The 25,453-nt window shown below is 43.5% G+C and overlaps 1 protein-coding gene across 1 annotated transcript in view; it reads left to right on the top strand.

Moving 5' to 3' along the window:
• LOC141047908 (cytochrome P450 2C20-like) overlaps window positions 1–23,804 on the top strand; it is a 277,427-nt gene extending 253,623 nt beyond the window's left edge. Inside the window, exon 10 of the mRNA XM_073543228.1 lies at window positions 22,519–23,804. Within this exon, the coding sequence (XP_073399329.1) occupies window positions 22,519–22,712 (194 nt within the window). The 3' untranslated portion in view covers window positions 22,713–23,804. The remainder of the gene's footprint in view (window positions 1–22,518) is intronic.
• The last annotated feature ends 1,649 nt before the right edge of the window (window positions 23,805–25,453 follow it).

Here is a 25,453-nt window from a genome sequence, read left to right as displayed (position 1 = left end):
TACCTTGTGTCAGTCATTACACTGACTACCCATCCACTCCAGAATTCAGTATAAACTTATTGCCCTCACCCACAAAGCCCTCCATGGCTCAGCACCACCCTACATCTCCTCCCTTGTTTCAGTATACCACCCTACCCGTGCCCTCCGTTCTGCTGATGACCTGAGGTTAGCATCCTCAATAATCAGAACCTCCCAATCCCGTCTCCAAGACTTTATACGTGCTGCGCCAATTCTTTGGAATGCACTTCCCAGGTCAATACGATTAGTCCCCAATCCCCACAATTTTAAGTGTGCCCTGAAAATGCATTTATTCAGACTGGCCTATCGCCTCAACATATTAACCTAATCTATCCCTGTGTGGCACAGCCAAAAGTTTTACCATAACCAGGTTCCCCGCATCATGTTCCCACATGCTTTATACATCCATTAACCCTCTGTGTCTGTACTGTTACACACTTAACATTATGGCTGGTCCATACAATCAGGGCAACTGTTACCACCCACCTTTCGTGTCTCCCTCTTTCCTCGTAGACTGTAAGCTTGCGAGCAGGGCCCTCACTCCTCTTGTTATCTGTTATGACCTATGTGATTATTGTAATGCTGTAATGTCTATTGACTGTACAAATCCCCTCCAAAATGTAAAGTGCTGCGGAATATGTCGGCGCTATAGAAATAAAATTTATTATTATTATTATACTATTAGATCAGGGGGCTGCCCAGTATTATATAAGTGCACCCCACAAGACAGAGACCCCAGTACACCCAACTGATACTAAAGGGCCTGGCTGCATTCTGCAAAAAATGGAAAAATGTGCTGCATCCTGCTAGTGCATTGGTAATCTGCCATGGAGTTGGTAAGGCTGTTTCTTTCCATGATTTTTGTTGAATCTATGTCCTATGTGAGCCGTTTTTTAATTTAGTATAGGTACTCGCAAGTATGAGAACCCCTGACATGGGTTGTGACCTTGTGTATGGGCCAATATATTGACTAACACCTCATTAATTTTATACATCATTCTTCATCCTTTTATTGCACATTTTTCAATTTTTTTTTGCAGGATGCAGCCAGACCCTTTAGTGTTGGTTGGGTGATTTGAGGTGTCTGTCCTTGTGGGGTGCACTTATATAATGCTGGGCAGCCCACCAGATCTAATAGTATGGGAGTCATCAATAGGCTCTGTCAGACAGTGTACAGTGCTCGTACCTGTGTGACTGGTGTCCAATACCAGCCTCATCTGGGTGCATGTTTAATACTAGGCAGCCTCCCCCTCCATGAGTTAGTAGGTTTGTGATTGCTCCATCAATATTTTGCAGCGGTGCTGCCCCCCGCCTTTATCATGGGGGTATGCTGTATCCTAGGGCATTGGTATCTTCCCTAGAGTGGGTGATATTGGCGAGAGCAGCAGTTGGTGAGGATATTAATATACTGACACTACACTATATACACAGATAATGGAAAATAAAAGTTAATGTGCGGCTTCTTAAGGTGGATCGTTTTGTCTATTTTACATCAATGGATAATGAAATGTTACATAGGAATGAATTCTATAATGACAACATGCAATGTCCAAGGCACAAACTTTTTATCCAACACTTTGCAAATTACTTTGTAGTATTGTTGGTTCAGTTACAATATTAGAGACCATATAGGACCATCCCAATTTGGTTAGGTTGTTGCTTAGGTTTTGTCTATTTAATGGACAATGTGAACATGTGTAAACGTTTCATGCTTAACAACTTATACTTCGACTCATTTTTTTCAGTATCTATATGTAGTAGAGAAAGTACTGGTAGTAAACTTGGTAGTCGCTCTGTCCCTGCTAATTGCTGTATCGTGATAGTGCGCTGTGCACACATTGTCATTGCTGTCTATTACCAAGCGTAGTGAACGCAAATGTACAACCCTCATAGTTGCCATCATGTGCCGACTGGAGTCTCAGCTGCTGCTCTCAGGAGAACATTGAGAGAAGCTGTCCGCTTATGCTGGGAATAGAGGGGAATCCTGACAGTGTATGAATCATTGCCAGTGTTTCCGTTAACCCCTTTATGGGTATGTGCACACAACATCTGGTCATCAAAGTTTTTCTAGTCAAAGACGCTTGAGGAGAACACCAACACTCTTTTTCCAGAAGGGTGGCTTTGCCGTTGTCCTCTGCGGAGTCTTTTCTCTTCATATTAAGCAATAATGGACAGTGGCTTCGGCAAAGAATGGACATGTCGCTTCTTTGTTAAGTGGTTAATCCCTACACAACATCTGCCATATATGTACGGTGTATGTCAGAAGAGGGTGTATGTAGCGGGGTCACACAGCGAACCCGCCCCATACCGGGTAGGCGATGACTGCGTATTACAGCCAGGACCTGCCGCTAACAATCGCAGGTGGAGCAGAGCTCTGCCGCCACTCTTAACCTGGTAAATGCCGCTATCAATATCTGACAACAGCATTTAACAAACGCAGCATGTCAATGCTTCCGCCCATCGGCGCGTCCGTGACATGATCGCGGGTGGGAATCACCATATTCATGCTAATAAGGAGAATCATATTGCATGGTCATTTGTACCATAAAATGTACACAGTGAGCACAATTCCCCCCCCAAAAAATGTCAGAATTGGGTTTTTTTTTTCACAATTTTACCGCACTTGGAATTTTTTTCCCCATCTTCCTTTACACTATGTGGTAAAATGAATGGTGTCATTCAAAATTACAACTCGTCCCACAAAAAGCAAGTCCTCAAATGTCTATGTGGACAGAAAAACAAATGAATTATGGCTCTGGGAAGAAGGGGAGAAAAAAAGGGAAATGCAAAAATGGAAATTGGCTGCGGAGTGAAGGGGTTAAAAGAGGTAACAAAACCCTGAAATGTGCAGAGCAATGTCATTTGTGCATTACTCTGCATTATGTACATTTTGTTTGTGGTGTCTAGGTGGAATCCACCTAAAAAGATATTCTGCATCGACCCTAAGTTTGGTGTTGATACCATATCTGTGTAGTAGGTTTGGGTCTTTCACTGCTTCTATATAGCCCGCTCAATGGTGATTTTCATATAAGCATAAAGATGGGCCACTGCTGTCAATTGCCCCCCCAGGCCAAAATTTGAAAGCCAGCTCCTGCTCAGATGTAAACTCCTCCAGCCACCATCTATCTAATGTGCATGTGACGCGATCACCAGGGCCGTGGGGTACCCGGAATCGGACCGGACAGTCCTATGGGGGAGGTCACGGGGCCGTGATCCATTTCTGTGGCCCTGGCTGTGTCATAAAATAGAGGATAGTTACAGTATGTAGTGTTTAATCGTGGTGTTCGGCAATAGGTTGCTGTTTAATTCCACTGGGGCTGATGGTGACACAGCAAAGATGGTTCAGCTCCCCACAGGTAGAGCGGGGCCCCAGGGCAAATATAGTTGATTGTTCAGATGGTGGTGAACATTGGAGTGCAGAGAATAAGTGTAGGACACAGAGAGGTGCAGTTTTACTTCCAGTACCACCTGTATGCAGGCGACACTCAGATCTACCTCTCTGGCCCAGATGTCACCTCTCTGCTGTCCAGAATCCCGGAGTGTCTATCAGCCATATCCTCCTTTTTCACCTCTCGCTTCCTAAAACTCAATGTAGACAAAACTGAACTCATTATCTTTCCTCCATCTCACGTATCTTCCCTACCCAATCTATCTATTATGGTAAACGGCATAACGCTCTCTCCCGCACCTAAAATCTGCTGTTTCGGAGTAACTCTCGACTCTGCCCTGTCCTTCAAACCACACGTCCAAACTATTGCCACCTCCTGTCGCCTCCAACTCAAAATTTTTTCCAGAATCCGTCCCTTCCTCACCCCTCAATCTACTAAAACCCTTGTACATGCCCTCATTATCTCCCCCCTTGACTACTGCAACACTCTCCTCTGAAGCCTCCCTGCTAACTCTCTTGCACCATTCAAGTCTGTCCTCTACTCTGCTGCCCGACTAATCCACCTCTCTCCTCGATACTCCCTGTCTGTCCCCTCTGCAAATCCCTCCACTGGCTCCCAATTCACCAACGCATCCAGTTCAAACTACTAACATTGTCCTACAAAGCAATCCACAACCTATCCCCTGCCTATATCTCTGAACTAATCTCCCAATATCTTTCCTCACGTAATCTTCGATCTTCTCAAGACCTCCTACTCTCCTCCACACTTATTTGTTCCTCACACAACCGCCTCCAAGATTTCTCCCGAATATCCCCTATCCTCTGGAATGCCATGCCTCAACACGTCCGATTATCCACCACCCTCAGATCCTTCAAACGGAACCTGAAAACCTATCTTTTCAGGAAAGCTTACAGCCTGCAATAACCATTCTGCCGCCTCACCACCGCCTGAGCTGCTGCCTCAAAACCACCAGAGCTGCTGCACCCCCGACCTTCTGTCTCTTCCCCACTATCCCATAGAATGTAAGTCCGCAAGGACAGGGTCCTCTCCCCTCTGTACCAGTCTGTCATTGTAAACTTGTTTACTGTTAACGATATCTATAACTTTGTATGTAACCCCCCCTTCTCATGTACAGCACCATGGAATTTATGGCGCTATATTAATAAATAACACAGGTCTGCAAAAAAAATTTTTTCAAGAGCTGTTTTGGTTATTCCACGTAATCTTTATGTTTTTGAGTGCGCTGAATCCGAAAATGACCTCCGTTTTGTCATAGGACATCACGTATTTTGACAATTTAAGTAACTATGTTAAATAAGACAATACCTCAAAATAAATGAAAATAGACTCATAAAATTAATTTTTTATTACAAATGTTTCATGATTACCATTTTTTTAACTGCAATGAGCTCACTAACACACAATAAAATCGATTCTCCTTCCCTGTGAGGCTTTTCTTGGTACATTTACGCTTGTAACTAGCATCTGTAATGTCTCTCTGAAGCGTCCAACAGTAGTCTGCCATCATTGTAATGCTCCATCTTCCCTGGCATCTTCTTTCCATCTCTTTAATGTCCTGGTGGAATCATTCACCTTGCTCTTCACTCACAGCTCCCAAACTTTTCAGGAAAGTTGTCAAGGTGGGAATGGAGGAAATACACTTTCAAACTCATCAGGCAACCAAAAGCTTAAAATGCTTTCAGCATTCGCCCGACGATTTTTTTGTAGTCAGGGTCTTTGTTATTGCCTAAAAATTTATCTACGACCTCTTTAAATGCAATCCACCCTTCTTTTTGAGGATGCGTCATGGTATTGATAAACTCTTGATCAGCTATAAGCCTTCTAATGTCTGGTTGGACGAACACACCTTCCTTCAATTTTGCCTCCGAGAGGCCAGGAAACTTGGTGACCAAGTATTTGAAGCATTCTCCATCTTTTGGAAGTGATTTTACGAATTGCTTCATCAATCCCAATTTGATGTGGAGAGGAGGTAGAAGAACTTTATGGGGAGGAATCAAAGTTTCTCGGAGGACATTTTTTTCACCAATTGTGAGCACCCTCGGCTGCCAATTCTTCTTGGTCCAGTGATTTTGTCGGTCTCAACTGTCCCATAGACACAGAAAACAAGGGTATTTGGTATACCCAGCTTGTTTCCCGAGCAGCATGCACAAGACTTTAAAAACCCCGCACACTTGCCAACCGTGGTCTTCATATTTAAGTTTACGAAGAACCAATTCCAAGTTCTCGTAGGTTTCCTTGAGGTGTACAGGGATGGAAGCATAAAAACCGATGTTGTGGAGTAAAACTGCTTTGAGACTTCTTTTTGAAGAATCTATAAAAAGACGCCATTGCGCTGTATCATATTGGATTTTGAATTGACCCATCAAACCTTTGACATCGATGCAATTAACCAACTTATCTTCCTGGGCAAAGTAAGGAACGAACTCGTCTTCACGATGTCTGAACCATCAAAAAGACACTCCTGGCAACAATAAATTCTTACTTTTGAGCCTTGATCCGAGTAACTCAGCGGCATCTTTGGGAAGATTCAAGTCTCTTACCAAATCATTCATCTCCTCCTGGGAAAACAATTTTGGTCTTGTATCATCTTCAAAGTCAGAACTTGATTCATCATCTGGTTCAGGTATGACTCCACCTTCATCGAAGCTAGTTATCTCTTCCAAGGTAGCAGGGACCTTGGGTACTGGTATATCTGTGCCATGGGGGATGGGACGAATTGCTGAGTGAATATTGGGGTATCAAATGGAATGCTTCCATTTTGAATTATACCCGTTCACATCGCATGAACAAAAGTAACAATCGTCACTATGATTCTTTTGCTCTCGCCATACCATAGGAATCCCATAACGGAAAGCTTTTTTCTTACCCTTGAACCAATTTTGGAGGTCCTCAACACACCGTTTGCACACTTTATGAGGCGCCCAAGCTTTATCTTGATCTCCAAGCTTTAGTCCGAAATATGCGAAGTATACTTTTTTCACAAAGTCTGTAATATTCAGCTGTTGCTTCAACACTGTATATTCACCACAAATGTAACAGAAACTATCAGGCGAATTAATACACTTCCGCTGAGCCATAATGCTAATTTTGGGAAACACCGTTGAATATGACGAGCTAACAAGAACTGAGATTAAAAAGTGTGAACAGGCGAGAACCAAGATAAAACAGTTGAAACAAGCCCGGGCATGTCAGAGCCCGCTCGTTCAGCTTGCAATATGTTGATGCTGGTTTCATTAGCTCCCTCTGCAAGTTCTTTTCTTTGAAAGTTATATTTTTTTGGCATTGTATATCTTCAATGCATTGATGTGAATTAATTAATAGTAATTTTGACTTTCAAAACCCTAAGATAGAAAAAAAAACAAAAATTGAGATAAATTTACTAAATTTGAAGAGAATTTTGCATTTTGTGGCAAATCCTGACATCCAGGATTTTTTTCAATATCTTTTTCGTTTTCAGCACACCAAAATACATGGAAATTAGATGAAAATAATCAAACAGCTTTTTAGTCGCAGACCTGTGTAATAATAATAATAATAATAGATGCAATCTGGGGTATCAATTACAGATGACGGATTGAGTCTGGCTTGCCAGGAGGCATTCAGGGGATCCACCCTGCCAGGTGGAGTTGGGGACCTTCCTTCTGCGCTCTCTTTTCGGGTCCCTGCTGCTTGTAGCTAATCTGCGGCCCTCTCCTGCGTGATGGTTTCTAACCTGTATGGCGACAGCGTGAGCCTATATCACGGATACTGTCCTTTTCACTGTCAGTCCCGGGCTCTTGGTCTGCTGCCGTGCCTTCAGGTGTTCAGTATGGCCAGGGAGCTTGCAGTCCCCTGCCCTCCAGATTCGGCTGTCAGGGCCTAGCATCTCTTTTTATCAGCTCTCCGCTCTGGGGTCAGCTATACACAATTTTAGTTCCCCAGAGCCCCTTGTCTCTGCTCCTGTCCGTTCCTTCTCCACAGACCAACTGCCAACTTTCCTCTCTCACTGTACTGTCACAAGCTCCAACTGGCTCCCGTTTCCATGACAACTCTGTCAGCTAACTTCTTTCTGACTCACTAATCCCACCTGCTGGAAGCTCCTCTTTCTGGCCTGGAGCAGGAATTGACATGTACTCTGTGTTACCTGGCATGGGGACCCCCCCACCTCTTTGGACTCCATTCTCCTTGGAGATAGTTCCCTTCTACTTGGCTGCCCCAGCCTATCTGACTTGCGTCAGTGGGGACCACGACACACGGGGAGAAAATCCACGGAACCCCTGCTCGGAGGTTTTTTGGAATGGTCCACCAACGTAAGGATCTACTTACCAGGAGAGTTAGGGGCATCACTTTGTCCAGCGACCGTTGAATTTTGTCTCAGGTAGACAGAACCACACCTTGTAGTTCCCGAGAGTGGAAGTGACTCCACCGTATGCAGGTGTTGTAGCTGCTTTTTGTTCTGACCAAGAGTCAGATATGAAAGATCACCAGTGAGGCCGGATTAGGAGTTTTCGCCCTTCTGTTCACAAGCGCTTGGAGACAAGAGACTCAACACACATGAGCCATGGTCAAATCACTTTATCTGACGTAATGAAATACAAGGCAATCTTTTATACCATTTACAACAATATGTAATTTTATGGAGCTCATGTAGCCCTCACTATCACCTTCAGGGTTATACCATGTTTACAATGTACCCAGAACATGTTTTTACTGACTATTGAGAACAAATATGATAACAAGTATAGTCTCCTTGAAAACAGAGACTAATAGTCTACATAAGAATAATTCTAGCAATAATAGGCAAAAGGCAATTGAAGTCTTAAAGGCAATTAAAGGGATATAAAAGCAAACCATTAACTCTTCTATATCAATTTCCCCCTTTTGTAAATGGTATAACCTTTTCCACAGGGTCAGCTGATGTCCACAAAGGAGCTACTGTCTCATGGGACTAGTACGCATAAGGGGGCTTCCTACCGGCTTCGCCCATCCACCCTCAGTGTGGATACTCACTTTCCCCATCAGCAATGGCTACCTGGGGTCTATGATACACTACAGAAGGTTCAGCCATATATTCTTTTTTATGCATACATTATTCAGTAGCTTAAGTAATACATATATTAGCACTTTTACGGCTGCATAAAACAATAAGCGAAGCAACAAAATTTGCATACAAGTCTGTACAATGCCAAAAATCCATCCTGCAAGGCCATTAAACCAATTTGCTGGATTTAGGAAAGAGAATGTGTTACCCCACCAGGGGTCTCTGTTTGCATTGTGTTGTTTTAACCATTGGTCTCTAAGTTCACCTATTTTGTCTATACTGGCCCTGATCTGGAGATTGCCAGCAGGGTCGATATAATTACAACAGGTGGGACCAATTATCTGACACATTCCTCCTTTTTTTGCTGTCAGGTAATCTAGTACTATAGCATGTTGGTTAGTAACTATGATTAATTGTCTCAGTTTAATTAAGAACTTCAAGAATCTGGAAAATCTGATCGTCCAGGTAGTCGGAAGCTTCCACTAATTTATCTAACATTTGTGTTATGAAGGGGTATATTAGCATACTACTGAATATTTTATTTGTTATCCCCATTTCTACTAGATGCAGCCTACCATTTGGCCAGGGCTTATTGTCTGCAGCCCTTCTATACAGAGCATGAATTGGGACTGCTGCTGTGTCTATTTTACTATGAGGAACTATGAAAGTGGCTGGTGTCAGTTTGGCAAGAGTGCAAACCCCTCTTATGTCTGGGCTCACCCACCTGTAGGCACGATGTCCGCACACTAAGAATACTCCTTCAGGGAGAACACAAACATGACTAGGAGTCTGTATACATTGGTATAAACTCAAAAGTCCTGACATAGGCTTATGGGCGCACCGAGTATTATTCATTATACCAGATGTACACTTACCACTTTCTTTCCTTATTATTTTACCTGTAGATGCTTTACAGCCTTCAACACCATCCTGGTACACCGTCTCATTAACCTGTGTTTACATAGTAACATAGTTAGTAAGGCCGAAAAAAGACATTAGTCCATCCAGTTCAGCCTATAAAATTCCGTCAGAATAAATCCCCAGATCTATGTCCTTCTAAAGAACCTAACAATAACTGTAAGATACAATATTGTTACGCTCCAGGAAAACATCCAGGCCTCTCCTGAACCCTTCGACTGAGTTCGCCATCACCACCTCCTCAGGCAGGTAATTCCAGATTCTCACTGCCCTAACAGTAAAGAATCCTCTTCTATGTTGGTGGAGAAACCTTTTCTCCTCCAGACGCAGAGAATGCCCCCTTGTGACCGACACCTTCCTTGGTATAAACAGATGCTCGGAAAGATATTTGTATTGTCCCCTTATATACTTATACATGGTTATTAGATCGCCCCTCAGTCGTCTTTTTTCTAGACTAAATAATCCTAATTTTGCTAATCTCTCTGGGTATTGTAGTTCCCCCCATCCCCTTTATTATTTTTGTTGCCCTGCTTTGTACCCGCTCTAGTTCTATTATATCCTTCCTGAGCACCGGTGCCCAAAACTGTACACAGTACTCCATGTGCGGTCTAACCAGAGATTTGTACAGAGGCAGTATAATGCTCTCATCATGTGTGTCCAGACCTCTTTTAATGCACCCCATGATCCTGTTTGCCTTGGCAGCCGCTGCCTGGCACTGGCTGCTCCAGGTAAGTTTATCATTAACTAGGATCCCCAAGTCCTTCTCCATGTCAGATTTACCCAGTGGTTTCCCGTTCAGTGTGTAATGGGGATATTGATTCCTTCTTCCCATCTGTATAACCTTACATTTATTGTTAAACTGCATCTGCCACCTTTTGGCCCAAGTTCCCAACTTATCCAGATCCATCTGTAGCAGAATACTATCTTCTCTTGTATTGACTGCTTTACAGTTTTGTATCATCTGCAAATATCGATATTTTACTGTGTAAACCTTCTACCAGATCGTTAATAAATATGTTGAAGAGAATAGGTCCCAACACCGACCCCTGCTGGTCACAGCGGCCCAGTTAGAGAATATACCATTTATAACCACCCTCTGCTTTCTATCACTAAGCCAGTTATTTACCCATTTACACACATTTTTCCTCAGTCCCGGCATTCTCATTTTGTGTACCAACCTCTTGTGTTGCTCGGTATCGAACACTTTGGAAAAATCAAGATATACCACATCCAATGACTCACCTTGGTCCAGTCTATAGCTTACCTCTTCATAAAAACTGATTAGATTGGTGTGACAGGAGCGATTCCTCATAAACCCATGCTGATATGGAGTTACACAGTTACTCTCATTGAGATAATCCAGAATAACATCCCTCAGAAACCCTTCACATATCTCACCAACAATAGAGGTTAGACTTACTGGCCTATAATTTCCAGGTCACTTTTAGAGCCCTTTTTTGAATATTGGTACCACATTTGCTATGCGCCAGTCCTGTGGAACAGACCCCGTCGATATAGAGTCTCTAAATATAAGAAATAATGGTTTGTCTATTACATTACTTAGTTCTCTTAATACTCGTGGGTGTATGCCATCCGGACCCGGAGATTTATCTATTTTAATCTTATTTAGCCGGTTTTGCACCTCTTCTTGGGTTAGATTGGTGACCCTTAATATAGGGTTTTCTTTGTCTCTCGGCATTTCATTTTCCACTGTGAATACTGTGGAGAAGAAGGTGTTTAATATATTAGCTTTTTCCTCATCATCTACAACCATACTTTCCTCACAATTTTTTAATGGGCCTACACTTTCACTTTTGATTCTTTTACTATTGATATAGTTGAAGAACAGCTTGGGATTAGTGTTACTCTCCTTAGCAATGTGCTTCTCTGTTTCCTTTTTGGCAGCTTTAATTATTTTTTTAGATAAAGAATTTTTCTCCTTATAGCTTTTTAGATCTTCAGCGGGGCCATCCTTCTTTAGTAGTTTAAATGCTTTCTTTTTACTGTAATCGCCCCTCTTACTTTTTTGTTTAGCCACATTGGGTTTTTCCTATTTCTTGTCCTTTTATTCCCACAAGGTATAAACCGCTTACAGCGCCTATTTAGGATGTTCTTAAACATTTCCCATTTATTTTCTGTATTCTTATTTCTGAGGACATTGTCCCAGTCAACCAGATTGAGGGCATCTCTAAGCTGGTCACACTTTGCCTTCCTAAAGTTCAGTGTTTTTGTGACTCCCTGACATGTCCCCCTAGCGAAAGACAAGTGACACTGTACAATATTGTGGTCACTATTTCCTAGATGCCCAACAACCTGCAGATCTGTTATTCTGTCAGGTCTGTTAGATAGTATTAGGTCTAAAAGTGCTGCTCCTCTGGTTGGATTCTGCACCAATTGTTTGATCATGAATGTATATGTGGAAGCAATTATTGTCCTCACCACAGGTATTTGCTCCAGTGTGTTGAAGACTGAACCACAGTCCATCATTGGGAATGGGGTCTGAGTGAGGGATCTCAGTCCTCCTCCTGGCGACCATATTTCCGACATCTGAATCATATTCCCGCCACCACATTTGTACCTTAGGCCGCGTTATATTAAACTGAAACCAGGGATTAGCGGCCCATCCGATTATAGCCAATGAGGCAGATATATCACGGGGCACATCTTTTCCCCAAAACCTAGATTGAGTCCAAGTCTTATTATGTATGCAGTGTGGGGTTAATACCTCCCATGGCTCCAGAGGTAAGGCTAAGTACGGCATAGTCCTCGCAGATACTGGGCTGTGTTTACAGATCCAACAGTCCTTCGGTTTCTGTCCTTCCATGTCCTTTATAAGTAGAGCATGATGCCAAATAAGTTTGTTGTCCCAGTCAGCATTTAAGAGTTTATCCTGTGTCTCTGTAGAGTGCAGTAACCCTGTCACTGCCAGCAAGGTGATGAGGAGAACAGTCATTCTACTGGTGAAAGGACCTTCTTGCAGTGACTGGCGTGGATCCAGGTGGGCTTTCCCTCAAGTTTTACTGAGGTGGATGTGGTCAGCTGGACTTGGAAGAGGCTGTCAAATCGTGGGTCCAGGCTCCTTCTTACGTGTCTGCGTATAACCACCCAATCACCTGGATTCAGCTGATGCACATCTGCACTGGCATTAGGATCTGGAATGGATGAGAACACATGTTTATGCACCACATTAAGTCTTTCCTGCTAGGCCTGGACATACAACCGTGTTGCATTTGGAGCACCTGTGGGAAGTACAGACCAGTCTTTGGTGCACTACCAAACAGGACTTCAAAGGGAGACAAGCCTGTCTTTCTATTTGGAGTGTGTCTGACTGAAAAGAGTGCAAGAGGCAAGCACTCTACCCAGCTCTTTCCTGTGTCTGCCATGGCCTTATGAATTTTCAGTTTAAGTGTCCCATTTAGTCTTTCCACTTTCCAACTACTTTGTGGCCTATATGGTGTATGAAATGTTTGCTGTACACCCGGGGCCTGCATGACTTCCCTCATTATTTCTCCCGTGAAGTGTGTACCCCTATCTGTTTCTGTGGCTTCTGGGACACCATACCTGCAGATCAGTTCTTTCATTAGTTTGTCTGCAGTTGTTTTAGCATTTGCACATTTTACCGGATAGGCTTCCGGCCAACCAGACAAGAGAGCTACACATACTAGGACGCCCCCCGAGGAAGCGGTTATACCATGAAACATGCGTCGGGGCTCTCCTGGTCCGCGGGTCTTTGGTGGTCACAATGATGGGTATGTTTTAACCTTCTCATTACTTGAATGGGCTAAGTGAAATAGATTTATTTAGTTTCCTTCACCCCATTCCATTACTTTTGAGGATTGTATTCCCAGGTTATGGTTAATGAAGGGGGATGTAGAAGGTCCATTATGTTTTGTGTATACTAACTCTCCTTGCTCATTATGATGGATTCCATTATTATTCCTACCCTCATTTACCACTAAGCCCACTGCCTAGGGTGCTTCTTGTATCCGGTGACTCTGAGATTATTTTTTCATCTGACTTTTTAATGCCTGTTTGTGTCTTGCTCTCATTTTGTCTTTACAATAAAAATTGTTACTTCAATGTAGCTTTGGACTCTTTTTCTCCTTTTTTCTTTCAGTTCTGTGAGTCATTCCTACGTCTCTCTTTGTTACTTGGGGTCTTTTCGTGCACTTGCACAGCATGAATAAAAATGTATTTTGAGGGTTTTTTCTTTTTTTTTATACTAGGACATATTCATACACTCCTACCTTAGGTAGCTGTATGTAGTCAATCTGCAGCTTCTGAAATGGGTAGAGAGGCCTAGATGTCGCTTTCTTACGGACTTTTACTGTGTTACCTGGGTTGTGCTGTGCACAGATGAGGCATGATTGTAAAAGTTTCGCGGCTGCGTAACTGAAACCAGGAGCAATCCAGAAGGCATCTACCATGGCACACATGTGACTTTTTGAGGCGTGAGTGGGGCCATGTGTTGCTTGCGCCATGATCGGGAATAGGGACTTCAGTAGGCACAACTTATCCTTATTCTCCCATACTCCGAGTTCGGCTCAGCTCCCAGTCTCCCCCCAGTGTTCCTTCTCTGTTTGGGCAGCCTGTTGCTGGAGAGATTTCAGGACATCTAGGCTCAGTGTGGCTGGTATACACTGACTCCCCGCCACCGTCCACTGCTCCCTAGGCCGCCTTGCTGCTACTTTAGCAGCCTCATCCGCCCTTCTGTTGCCCTCTACCTCCACGGAGTCACCTTTTGTGTGTGCTTTTACCTTGACAATGCCAACCTGGACTGGTAACATCAATGCCTCCATCAATTGTTTCACCAGCTCTGCATTTTTAATGGGCTTACCGGCTGATGTAAGGAACGCTCTGCTTCTCCAGATAGGGCCATAATCATGGGGTATTCCCCATGCATAGTTCGAATCAGTGTAAATATTAGCGACTTTACCTGCAGCGGCTCTACACGCCTCAATGAGTGCCTTCAACTCTGCCTCCTGTGCCGACATGTGAGGAGAGAGTGGTTCCGCTCGGATTACCTCATGTGAGGATACTACTGCATATCCAGTGTAGAATCACCCATCCTGGTGGTATCTGCAGCCATCTACAAAAAACTCAAAATCTGCATTAGGAACAGGTTTTTCATGAACGTGTGCAAACCCGACTGTCTCCTGACTCATTAGTTCTATGCAGACATGTTCATGCGTCATGTCAAAGTATTCTTCCTCACTCGCTAATACGGTCACCAATGCCCCCTTTTCTGAATCCACAGGCAGGAGGGTGGCTGGATTCAGAACGTTACACCTTTTGAGGGTGACATACTCAGGAATTAGTAGAGCACACTCAAGTCGGAGCTGTCTGGCCATAGACAGATGTTTTGGTTGAACTTGTACGAGTATGGAATGGATGTCATGTGGGGAATAAATTGTCAAAGGAAACGTCAGTGTGATCTTACATGCCTTTCCTAGTAGTAGTGCAGCTGCTCCTACTGCACGGACACACGTAGGTGACCCTCTGATCACTGGGTCTAATTGTGCTGAGTAGTAAGCTATTGGTCTCTGTTTCCCCCCATGTTGCTGTGTCAGTATTGCGGTAGCATGTCCTCCCTGCTCTGTGCAAAACAAGAAAAATGGCTGGTCATAATTTGGAATGCCTAAGGCTGGGGCTGACACAATGAGCAGTTTGAGAGAATGGAAGGAATCAATTGCTTCTTGAGTGAGATCATATGGGTCTGATGACAAGCCCGTCATAAAGTGGTTGCATCATTTGTGAAGCGGACCTTATCCAAGGCCTGCAGTAGGTCACTAAACCTAGGAAGGTGCGTAGATGCTGATGTGACCTGGGTAGAGGGAGATTTTGAATTGCCTGTTTCCTGTCTTCAGTCAGGTGTCTCGTACCTTCGGCAATACAATGTCCCAAAAATGTCACCTTTTGTTTGTAATACTGTAATTTGTCACGTGAGACCTTGCAGCCCTTTTCTGCTAAAAAACATAGCAAGGAAACTGTAGCTTCCTTGCAGGACCTCTGGTCCGGGCAGCAGAGCAAAAAGTCATCCACGTACTGCAAAAGTACTACCTGTGGATGAGGTGGTTGCCATTGCTCAAGGACCCCTGCCATTGCTGTTGAATAGATGGTAGGGGAGTTCTTTCCTCCTTGTGGGAGGACTGTCCAACAATATTGTTTAACTTCATGAGTAAAGGAAAAAAGATACTGACAGTCAGGGTGCAGGGGTACAGAGAAAAATGCATTTGCCAAATCAATGACTGTGAAACATGTTACCGTTGCTGGGATCTGTGACAGTATTGTGTGTGGGTCAGGGACAATGGAGGTCACACTTTCTGTAACATCATTAATAGCCCTCAAGTCATGAACCATTCTGTAAGTGTCAGGGGAACCCTTTGATCCTTTTTTCTTAATGGGATACAAAGGGGTGTTGCAGGGGGAAGATCTTTGCACCAGAACCCCTGCCTTAACATACTCTTCAATATCTCTGCTCAGGGCCATTGATTTGGCTAGGCTCAAGGGGTATTGCTTTAAACAAGGAGGAGTGGTTGCTTTTTTCAATTTAATCATGACAGGGGGAATGGGCAGCCGACCCACATCAGTTTTTCCCCTTGCCCAAACAGTGTCTGGCACCTGTCCCATTTCCTCATCCTCAGGCATTTTGGTGTCAGGTGTTAGTTTCACCGCTTTTGTCATATACATCATTGCTGCCATCTTACTCAAATGTTTATCTGAGAGGGGACTTGTGACTGTAATACCCTCAGGAGAGTACTGTATGGTGGCCGGGATCGCACTCAGCACATCTTCTCCCAGTAAATTCATAGGGATATTGTCACTAACAATAAGTTTTGTAAGCACCTCTTGGCTATCTCGTAATTTTAGTTTTATTTGTTTAGTCATAAGGGCTTCTGTCACTTGCCCCTCTACCCCCACATTCCACAATCTCATTAGTAATCATGTCTGGCATTATCAAATCTTTGTGTACCACAGTCCCGGCTGCCCCAGTGTCAATCAAAAATTCTGCCTCTTTCCCTCCCGGCATTGTTATGGTAGTCATCAAGGCAGGACCAGGTCCGGAGGGGACAAGAACAGGGCACACATTTGTCACTTGGTTGCCAGTTTCCTAGTCTGTATGTGGAGGAGGTAGAAGATTGGTCTGCTTACTCTCCTTTATGGGGTTTTTGCAAAGGTTGGTGTAGTGCCCATTCTCACCACAATTCCAGCACCTCACTGTTTCTATGTCCCTAGATCCCTTGCTACGTCTCCACTGTTTTCCTTGTGTTCCAGCATACATGACAGGTCGTCTTATTGTTCTTGTTTGTTCAACTCCTTTAGCCACCTTCAGGAGATCTGTTGGATCTACATTTCTCCATTCAGGTCTGGCTGTCTGTACTGCGTCTCGCAAGCCTTTGCTCATACCGTCAATGAATGCATTCACCAGTATTTTAATGTCGAGTGGGCTTATGGGACTGTACCATGTCTGCCCATTTCAGCTGTAACCGTCCAAAGTACATCTCTACACTCTCTCCTTTTTGCTGTGTCACGTCAGTCAGGAGTACGGACTGCTCTGATTGTTTCACTATAGCCCATTGTTTTAGTGATTCACAGTATGTCTCCCCAGACCGTGCAGATTTATCATCTATGCCCCGAGCTTGATCCTTTGCCACATCTGTATGTGTCTTAATTATGTGTCCTAGTACGTCACCTGCCTTTGAACTCACCAGGCTCTCTAGGTCTGCCCAGGGACACTTATATGCCCTCTGTATTTCCTTTATTTGTCTATAAAATGGGAATGGTTGGTTTTCAGGGTTAGGCAACTGCTTTAACATAGCCAGCTGATCAGAGGGGCTCCAGGGATAATACTCATGTATCTGTCTTATTCTAGTCACCCTTTTCGGTCTCTATGTGGATGCTTCTCTGGCCATGGGTCTGGTTGTGGAGGTGACTGGATGATCGATGGGGGTGACATGCTGTTCCCCAGCTTCCTCTTCCTCAGGACCACTGCTAGCTTCTTCCCCAAAAGTTAATTCTCTCTCTAGTGAGTCAGCTTCCTCTGTCACTACATGTGATGTTGTCCGGACAGGATTTAGCGCAATTTGCTTAGGTCGGGTTGCAGTACAGGTCATACAAGTGTTTCTCCAGCATAAGTTTGGTTGACCACAGTGTTTACAAGTCCAACTGTCTTGTCTTGGTCTCTGATTATGCAGAGGTGGGGCGCTAGCAGTCATAGATCTTTGTGTATCAAAACAGTCATAATATACCTTACTTCCCACTATAGTCTCTTTACATCCATACTGTTGTATTTCCTCTGCCACATGACACCATTTATTCACTTGTTTCTCTTTCTTTTTGTCTTTTATCCACCCCCTATTCTCCTCTCTGAAACTGTGCCATTTCTGTACATCCAAACATTCACACTCTGGCATTTTTGCCTTTTTCAATATTGGTCCCACATCTTTCACTGCTTCCTTTCCTTCTCTGTCTTTTACAATCTGCATAGCTGTCTTGGATCCCATTGGGGGCACCGACCGTACACAGAAAAAGTTGCCCATGGCTTCAACCTTTTTCTGCCGACAGCTCACCTTTCCTATGAAATGCCCTCTCAGTGTGCCTGACTTTGTCTCACAGGCCACACTTAACAAGTCAGAGAGAGCCTGACAAGGTGTAGCGGGAAGGCTCCTTGCCTCTCACCCGGTAGACCTACAGGATGTAACGAGAAGGCTCTCTGCCTCTCACCCGTTAGATCAGCTGGCTAGAATAGGAATAGGCCTTTTTCCTTCCAGCCCAGCTCCATGGATTGTGTGAAGGCTGCTTCAACTTAGACAGCTCATCTTTCTTCTGAAATGCCCTTGTGTGTGTCTGGACCTTTGTCTTACAGCCCACACATAGCAAGCCAGAGTGAGCCTGCCAAGGTGTATCCAGAAGGCTACTTGCCCTTGCCTCTCACCCACAACAAAAAACCCCTTCTATATCACAGGGGATACAAGATGTCATTATTCCCAAGATCCTCATTGCTTCCCTGATGGAGCAGCAGCTTAATGTAAACTGGTGAATTCTTTCTACCATGGCATGTTGTTTTTCTTCTGGCAAGAAAGATGTTCTCAATCGGTAGTCTAGTAGGACCCCTAATAATTTTTTCGTGGTCTCTGGGACCAGGTCTGACTTTCCCCAATTTATGATCCATTCTAGCTTTTGAAGTGTGGAGATCAAGATCTGGCAATGGTCCCTGAGCTGTTCCTCGGAGCCAGCCATTATCAGGCAGTTGTCTAGACAGGGTACTATGATGATGTCACATTTCCTTAGGTAGGCGACTACTTCTGCCACCAGTTTGGTGAATACCCTGGGTGCTGAGGCTAGACCAAAGGGATGATACCGGAACTGATAATGACGGACCCTCCCCTGCACTCTCAGAGCAAATCTTAGGAATCCCTGGTAATAAGCTTGGACCAGAGTGTGATAGTACGCATTTTCCAAATTTAGGGTACACATTACCGTATTTCTCTCTAAAATAGGAATCGTAGATTTGATAAATTCCATCTTGAATTTCTTGTACATTATCCATTTGTTCAAGGGCTTGAGGTTTATTATTGTCCTGCTTTCTCCTGAGGGTTTCTTTACTGAGAAGAGGTTGGAATAATGGCCTCTGCACTTTTCTTGCTCATGGATCTGGACTATTGCTCCAATCTTTAGTAAGTTCTGGATGTCTGTTCACATGGGGGAAGTGGCTGAGTAAAGGCAGGAGTTCGTTATTATGAACCTCTCTGAGGGTAGATGGGGAGAACTCTATCTTGTAGCCCTCAGAGACTATCTGTAAGATCCATAGATTCTGTGAGATCTCCTGCCAGATCCCCAGGAACCGTTCTAGCCGTCCCCGTACTCTCAAGGCATCATTTTCTGCCTGAGTCTGTACCAAAAATGCAGTTCTTACTCCTCCATCCCTTGGGGCAACTCCATCTGCCCGTTTTCCCTTTCCCCTTATAGCCTGACTTCTGGCTAGGTTGGGGCCTATAAAAGGGCTGGTATTTCTTTGGAACCCTTTCAGTTTGTCAGAAGCCTTTTCCAGAATATCATCAAAAACAGGCCCAAACACCTTATTACCCGAGAAGGGAATGGAACAGAGTTTATTTTTTCACTGAGTGTCATCCGACCAAGTCTTTAAAGAGATAGCCCTTTAGGCAGCATTGGACAAAGACCCATTCCTGGCTGCGAATTGTACTGATTCTGCGGATGCATCTGCCATGAAGCCGGTCGTCAGTTTTAGGTCGGGAAGGGATTTTAGGATGGTGTCCCTGGGGGTCTTAGATCTTAAATGTTCATGCATGGACCGAGACACCGAGGTTGCCGCAACGTTGGCATGAATTATTGCTGCGGAGGCTTCCCAGGTCCTCTTTAGGAGACCGTCCGCCTTCCGGTCCATGGGTTCTTTCAGGCTGGAGGAATCTTCACAGGGGATAGAAGTTATCTTTGCCAATTTGGCGCTGGAACATCTATCTTGGGGATGTCTTCCCAGGCTTTTACGTCCTCTGGCTCGTAGGGCAGGCGAAGCTTAACCCCTTAAAGACCGGAGCTTTTTTCTTCTTCCTAGAGCCATAACTTTTTTATTTTTCCATCAATATGGCCATGTGAGGGCTTATTTTTTGTGGGACGAGTTGTATTTTTGAAAGACACCATTGGTTTTACCATGTCGCGCACTAGAAAACAGGAAAAAAAATTCCAAGTGCTGCGAAATTGCAAAGAAAAGTGCAATCCCACACTGTTTTTTTGTTTGGCTTTTTTTGCTAGATTCACTAAGTGCTAAAACTGACCTGCCATTATGGTTCTCAAGGTCATTACGAGTTCATAGACAGCAAACATGTCTAGGTTCCTTTTTATCTAAGTGGTGAAAAAAAATTCCAACATTTGCATAAAAAAATAAAAATAAATAAATTGCGCCATTTTCCGAGACCAGTAGCGTCTCCATTTTTCGTGATCTTGGGTCTTGTGAGGGCTTAGTTTTTGCGTGCCAAGCTGATGTTTTTAATGATACTATTTTTGTGCAGACATTTTAATGCAATGTCGTGGCAACTAAAAAACATAATTCTGGTATTTTGATTTTTTTCTCGCTACACCCTTTTAGCGATCAGGTTAATCCTTTTTTTTTATAGATCGGGCGATTCTGATCGTGGCGGTAGCAAATATGTCTATGTTTGATTTTTTTTGTGGTTTTATTTTAAATGGGGCGAAAGGGGGGTGATTTAAACTTTTATGCTTTTTTAATTTTTTTATATTTTTAAAAACATTTTTCTTTACTTTTGGCATGTTTCAATAGTCTCCATGGGAGACTAGAAGCTACCACACCTCTATGTAGCAGATTAACTGCATTGCTATGAGCGCCGACCACAGGGTGGTGATCACAGCAATCCAGCATCAACAACTGTAGAAGTCTCAAGGAGACCTCTGGTAGTCATGCCGATGAACCGATGACCCCTGATCACATGACGGGGGTAACCGATGAGCACATTTCTGGCAGAATGACCGGGAGCACTTGTTAAATGCCGCTGTCAGCGTTTGACTGCGGCATTTAACTAGTAAATCACGATTCTGCCCGCAGCTATTGCAGGCACATGTCAGCTGTTTAAAACAGCTGACATGTTCCAGCTTTGATGCAGGCTCACCGCTGGAGCCCACATCAAAGCGGGGGTGCTGCCATCGGACGTTCTATTCCGTCCAATGGCAGAAAGATCATGGAACGAATGTGGGTATAACTGGAAAAACCCTACTTCTCTGGGATGGCAACCCCCAAACATCTCGTCCTGTACAGAGAGGGGTTTTGGAGTTTCCTCCACCTGTATGGTATCTCGTACCGCACAGAGAAGTTCATCAGTATCCTCAGAGGAACAAAGGTACCTCTTCCCTTCTTCTGGGGGGTCAGTAAAGACTTCCCCTTCCTCCTGGTCAGAATCATCCAACATCTCGGCTTCAGAGGACTCTTCAGTCTCCCTTGGTCTCTTGGATGCTCCCTGGGATTCGGACTGTGAGGTATGAGAGTACACTATCCCGGAGATGGATGCCTGGACCTCCTCTCTTATAATGGACCTCATGTCAGACAGCAAAGAAGTCTGTTCTTATCTAAGGATTTTTGAGGTGCAAGGTTCACATAGGTGCTTTGCCAGGTCTCTGATAGTTTAGCGTTACACATAGCACACTTTTTAATTTTCCATGACTTCTTGTTATCCTTCTTTGTGGTTGCGGAGACAGGTGTCCCCCCTAGAATACACAGAGTACATGCCATGAGTCTCTAAGTGTAGGGTAAGGGTTAAAGTGGTTGTTGCTTTTGTAGCTTACTCACATGCCCCTGGCTTTGCGCCATGCCAATATCTGTTTTAATGGGATCCTCCATGTCAGATTACTGGTATGCAGTCCCAGCTTACAGTAGGGCAGCCCACACATACACAGGGACCTATTTATATGACACCCCTGCTTGGTGTAGGTCCTCTTCCTGCATTCCACAGTGGAACGCATGCTGGAACGCACCCCCCAGCCGTGACCCGGAAGTTCCCTGCCCGGCCTGCAGAGATAACGCTGCCGTGGAACGCACGCTGGAATGCATGCCAGCTGCGACCCTGAAGTGGCCCGGCCAGCATGCAGAGATGACGCGGCAAGTAGCGCGCCCGCAGGGCTTGCAGCATGCCGGAGGCAGATGTCCGAGCCGAGATCCCCCAGATAGGGGAAGCGGCTCTCAACTCCGGAACAGCGCTGCAGAGGTAGGCTGATGGACCCCCCATCAGAGGGTGTCGGCCACAGATTTGTTGGTGGCAGGAAGGGAAAGGCTGTGCCCCCAATCCATGCCAATCTGCCCAGTACGGCCGGGTATCGAAGCTTCCTCTCGTCGTTCCTATCCTCAGTGGGACAGGAAAAACACTGAAGGGTGGAGATGGGAGGATCCTTTTAAAGCTCTCGTTGTTTCCTGTCCCAATGAGGATAAGAAGAACGTCCTCCATGGTGCTGTCAGGATTGGTGAACTGGAAATACAATTTATCAATATTGTAGCAGACCTATTTCGTACATCTAGCAAGGAGGGTTAAATTCATTGACAGCAAGCCAAAGTTTTAATGCAGTGGTAAAAAAAGCATAAAGTGACCCGGTTGGACCGAATTGTAACATATATTTGTGATTTCTTTCTAGGGAAGCGAGTTTGCCTTGGGGAAAGCTTAGTACGAAGTCAATTCTTCCTGTTCCTCACTGCCCTACTTCAGAAATTCACCCTCACCCTCCCACCAGGGACAGAGCGTCAGGACTCGAGATATCTGACCCTGCACAAGGAGGAAATCTTAGGATCTTCCCAGATATGTGCTGTGCCTCGTTCCTCATCCAAGTGATCACCGTCCAGTCCCCCCACATGGAGGAGATAATGAGAAATGTTAATATCCTAGAAAATGTAACATAAAAGACACTGATAAAAAAATGTTGAACTGTTTATAGAGTCGAAAGTAAGAAAATTGGGTAAAATATGAGTTCTCCCTTTGTGACGACTTCTGGGATGTTATGTGTCAGAATATACGGAGCTGAATTGAGTGTAAATGTGTGCAGAATCTATCATGGGGACAGGGCGGATAAAGCTGGGAAACACAGTAAAATGCCATCGTTTTGGTGGCTACACGCTTTTTTCACACTTTTGATCCTAAATTTAAAAAAAAAAATCATACCTAACCCCACACCTATACATTTTTTGAAAAATGACTCCTGGCAAATTGTCCAAAATGTCCCATGTCCTTTTTACAAGCAGCTGAAAAGTCTAATTTTCTTTTCTTTTTCTTTGAATTATTTTTATTGAAATTTTTGAAATATTAATAATATATAACTTATAAAGGTAATAAGAAAAATGGGAACTAGAGGGAAGTCTATTTTACATGAAGAGAATAAGGTCAAACTGAGTAGCATGTCCATACCCTAGCAAAGTATAATGGATATTCATTAAAGACGAATCATAGCTTAAGTTTCTTGTGTTTTATTCATACAAAAGAAAAAGTGGACATGTGTTTATTTTATATTAATTCTGTTTGGAGGGGGAATTGTTCATTACAACAAAACCATTTATTACGGTCATTAGGTACTGACCTATTAATTCCTGAATGAATATGTTCAGATAAAATTATCAGTTTTTCATTTATATCAGAGTTTGTCAGGAAGAATTAAGTTTTTAATTACCCACAAAAAAATGTTTAAAATTAGTGATTTATGTTTTGGTAGAATCATTTCCATGTCTAGAGATAAAAGTGCTAAATTGGGAGTAATTTCAATATTTAACTGTGTTATTTGGGCCATAAAAGCATAATTTTTATTTAAAAAAGCTAATGAAAAGTAAAATGTGTGGCTGAACATGTGATTCAAGCAAAAAAATAAATAAATAAATAGAAACCACACACAAACAAATTCCTAAAATAAAAAGTTTAAAATGTAGAGTTCATATACACCACTTGTGCCTGTGTTTATGTTGAGGGTCAGCCCTTGCTAGGCACTGAATGACACTGTGACTTTAAGAAACCATGCTCCCCTCTGATTTGTGTGCACTGTGCTTGGACTAGTCCTTTCTCCCCTGCAGTTTGCTGTGTGTTGCTTTTGGACAAGAAGCAGGCAATGAGAGAAGGCTCTTCTGAGGGAGGCTGGTTGGACTGTTTTCTGTGTCCTAACAAAGAGTGACTGACAAATGAACGAATTGCTTCAATGAAGAAGATAGTGCCCGGCTACTGCAGGATTGATCACCAGGACTGTGTACCAAAGGAAAAATTTGCATTGCACAGCCAGGTAGTTCTCTTCGAAAACCTATAACCTGAGAGAGAAAAGAACGTTGTGGTACCAGTCATCTCTCAACATTGAAAGTGGGAACAAGACTTGCCCAGATCTGGAAGAAAGGAGATCAGTTAACCTGAAGGAAGAGCTCAACACAACAAACTCAAGCAGCAGCTATCAGACTTCCTTCTAATCTGAAGAACTGTGTGACACCGGTGTAGAACTGTGTTAAGGCGTAGAGCAGGATTCCTTAGCTAGGACACTGTAGCTGCGTGGCCGGATTGTCGGAAGCCAGAAGACAGTAGTTTGTGAAACTTGTTTATACTGTATGACATGCTCCAGCTATCTCTCCTTCTGTATCTATTATTGCTGTTATTACAATAACTGTTAACCCCTTAAGGACCAAGCCACTATGTAGGTTAATGACCAGGCCTTAATTTTGAAATCAGACCACTGTCACTTTATGAGGTTATAACTCTGGAATGCTTCAACGGATCCCGCTGATTTTGACATTGTTTTTTCATGACATATTGTACTTCATGTTAGTTGTAAAATTTCTTCGATATGATGAAAATTTTTAAAATTTTGCAATTTTCAAACTTTTCATTTTTATGCCCTTAAATCAGAGAGATATGTCACAAAAAATAGTTACTAAATAACATTTCCCACATGTTTACTTTACATCAGCACAATTTTGGAACCAAATTTTTTTTTTTGTTAGGAAGTTATAAGGGTTAAAAGTTGACCAGTGATTTCTCATTTTTCCCAAAAAATTTACAAAACCATTTTTTTTTTTAGGGACCACATCACATCTGAAGTCACTTTGAGGGGTCAATATGACTGAAAATACCCAAAAGTGACAACATTCTAAAAACTGCACCCCTCAAGGTGCTCAAAACTACATTCAAGAAGATTATTAACCCTTTAGGTACGTCACAAGAATTGAAGCAATGTGGAAGGAAAAAATGAACATTTAACTTTTTTTCCCTAAAATTTTTCTTTGGACACAATTTTTTTATTTTGAACCACAATATTTGCTGTGCAATTTCTCCTGAGTACACCGATACCCAATGTGTGGAGGAAGACCAATCTTTAGGCGCACGGCAGTGCTCAGAAGGGAAGGAGCATAATTTGAGATTTTGAATGCCAAATTGGCTGGAATCGAGAGCGGATGCCATGTCACGTTTGGAGAGCCCCTGATGTGCCTAAACAGTGGAAACCCCCCAATAAGTGACCCCATTTTGGAAACTAGACCCCCCAAGGAACTTATCTAAATGTGTAGTGAGCACTTTGAACCCCCAAGGGCTTCACAGAAGGTTATAACATAGAG

The sequence above is a fragment of the Dendrobates tinctorius genome, unplaced genomic scaffold (genome assembly GCF_039654945.1).
Source record: "Dendrobates tinctorius isolate UK_male_01 unplaced genomic scaffold, ASM3965494v1 ptg000130l, whole genome shotgun sequence".
Lineage (NCBI taxonomy): Eukaryota > Metazoa > Chordata > Amphibia > Anura > Dendrobatidae > Dendrobates > Dendrobates tinctorius.
The sequence above is the reverse complement of the archived record's forward strand: the minus strand, read 5'-3'. Positions and strand labels throughout refer to the sequence as shown.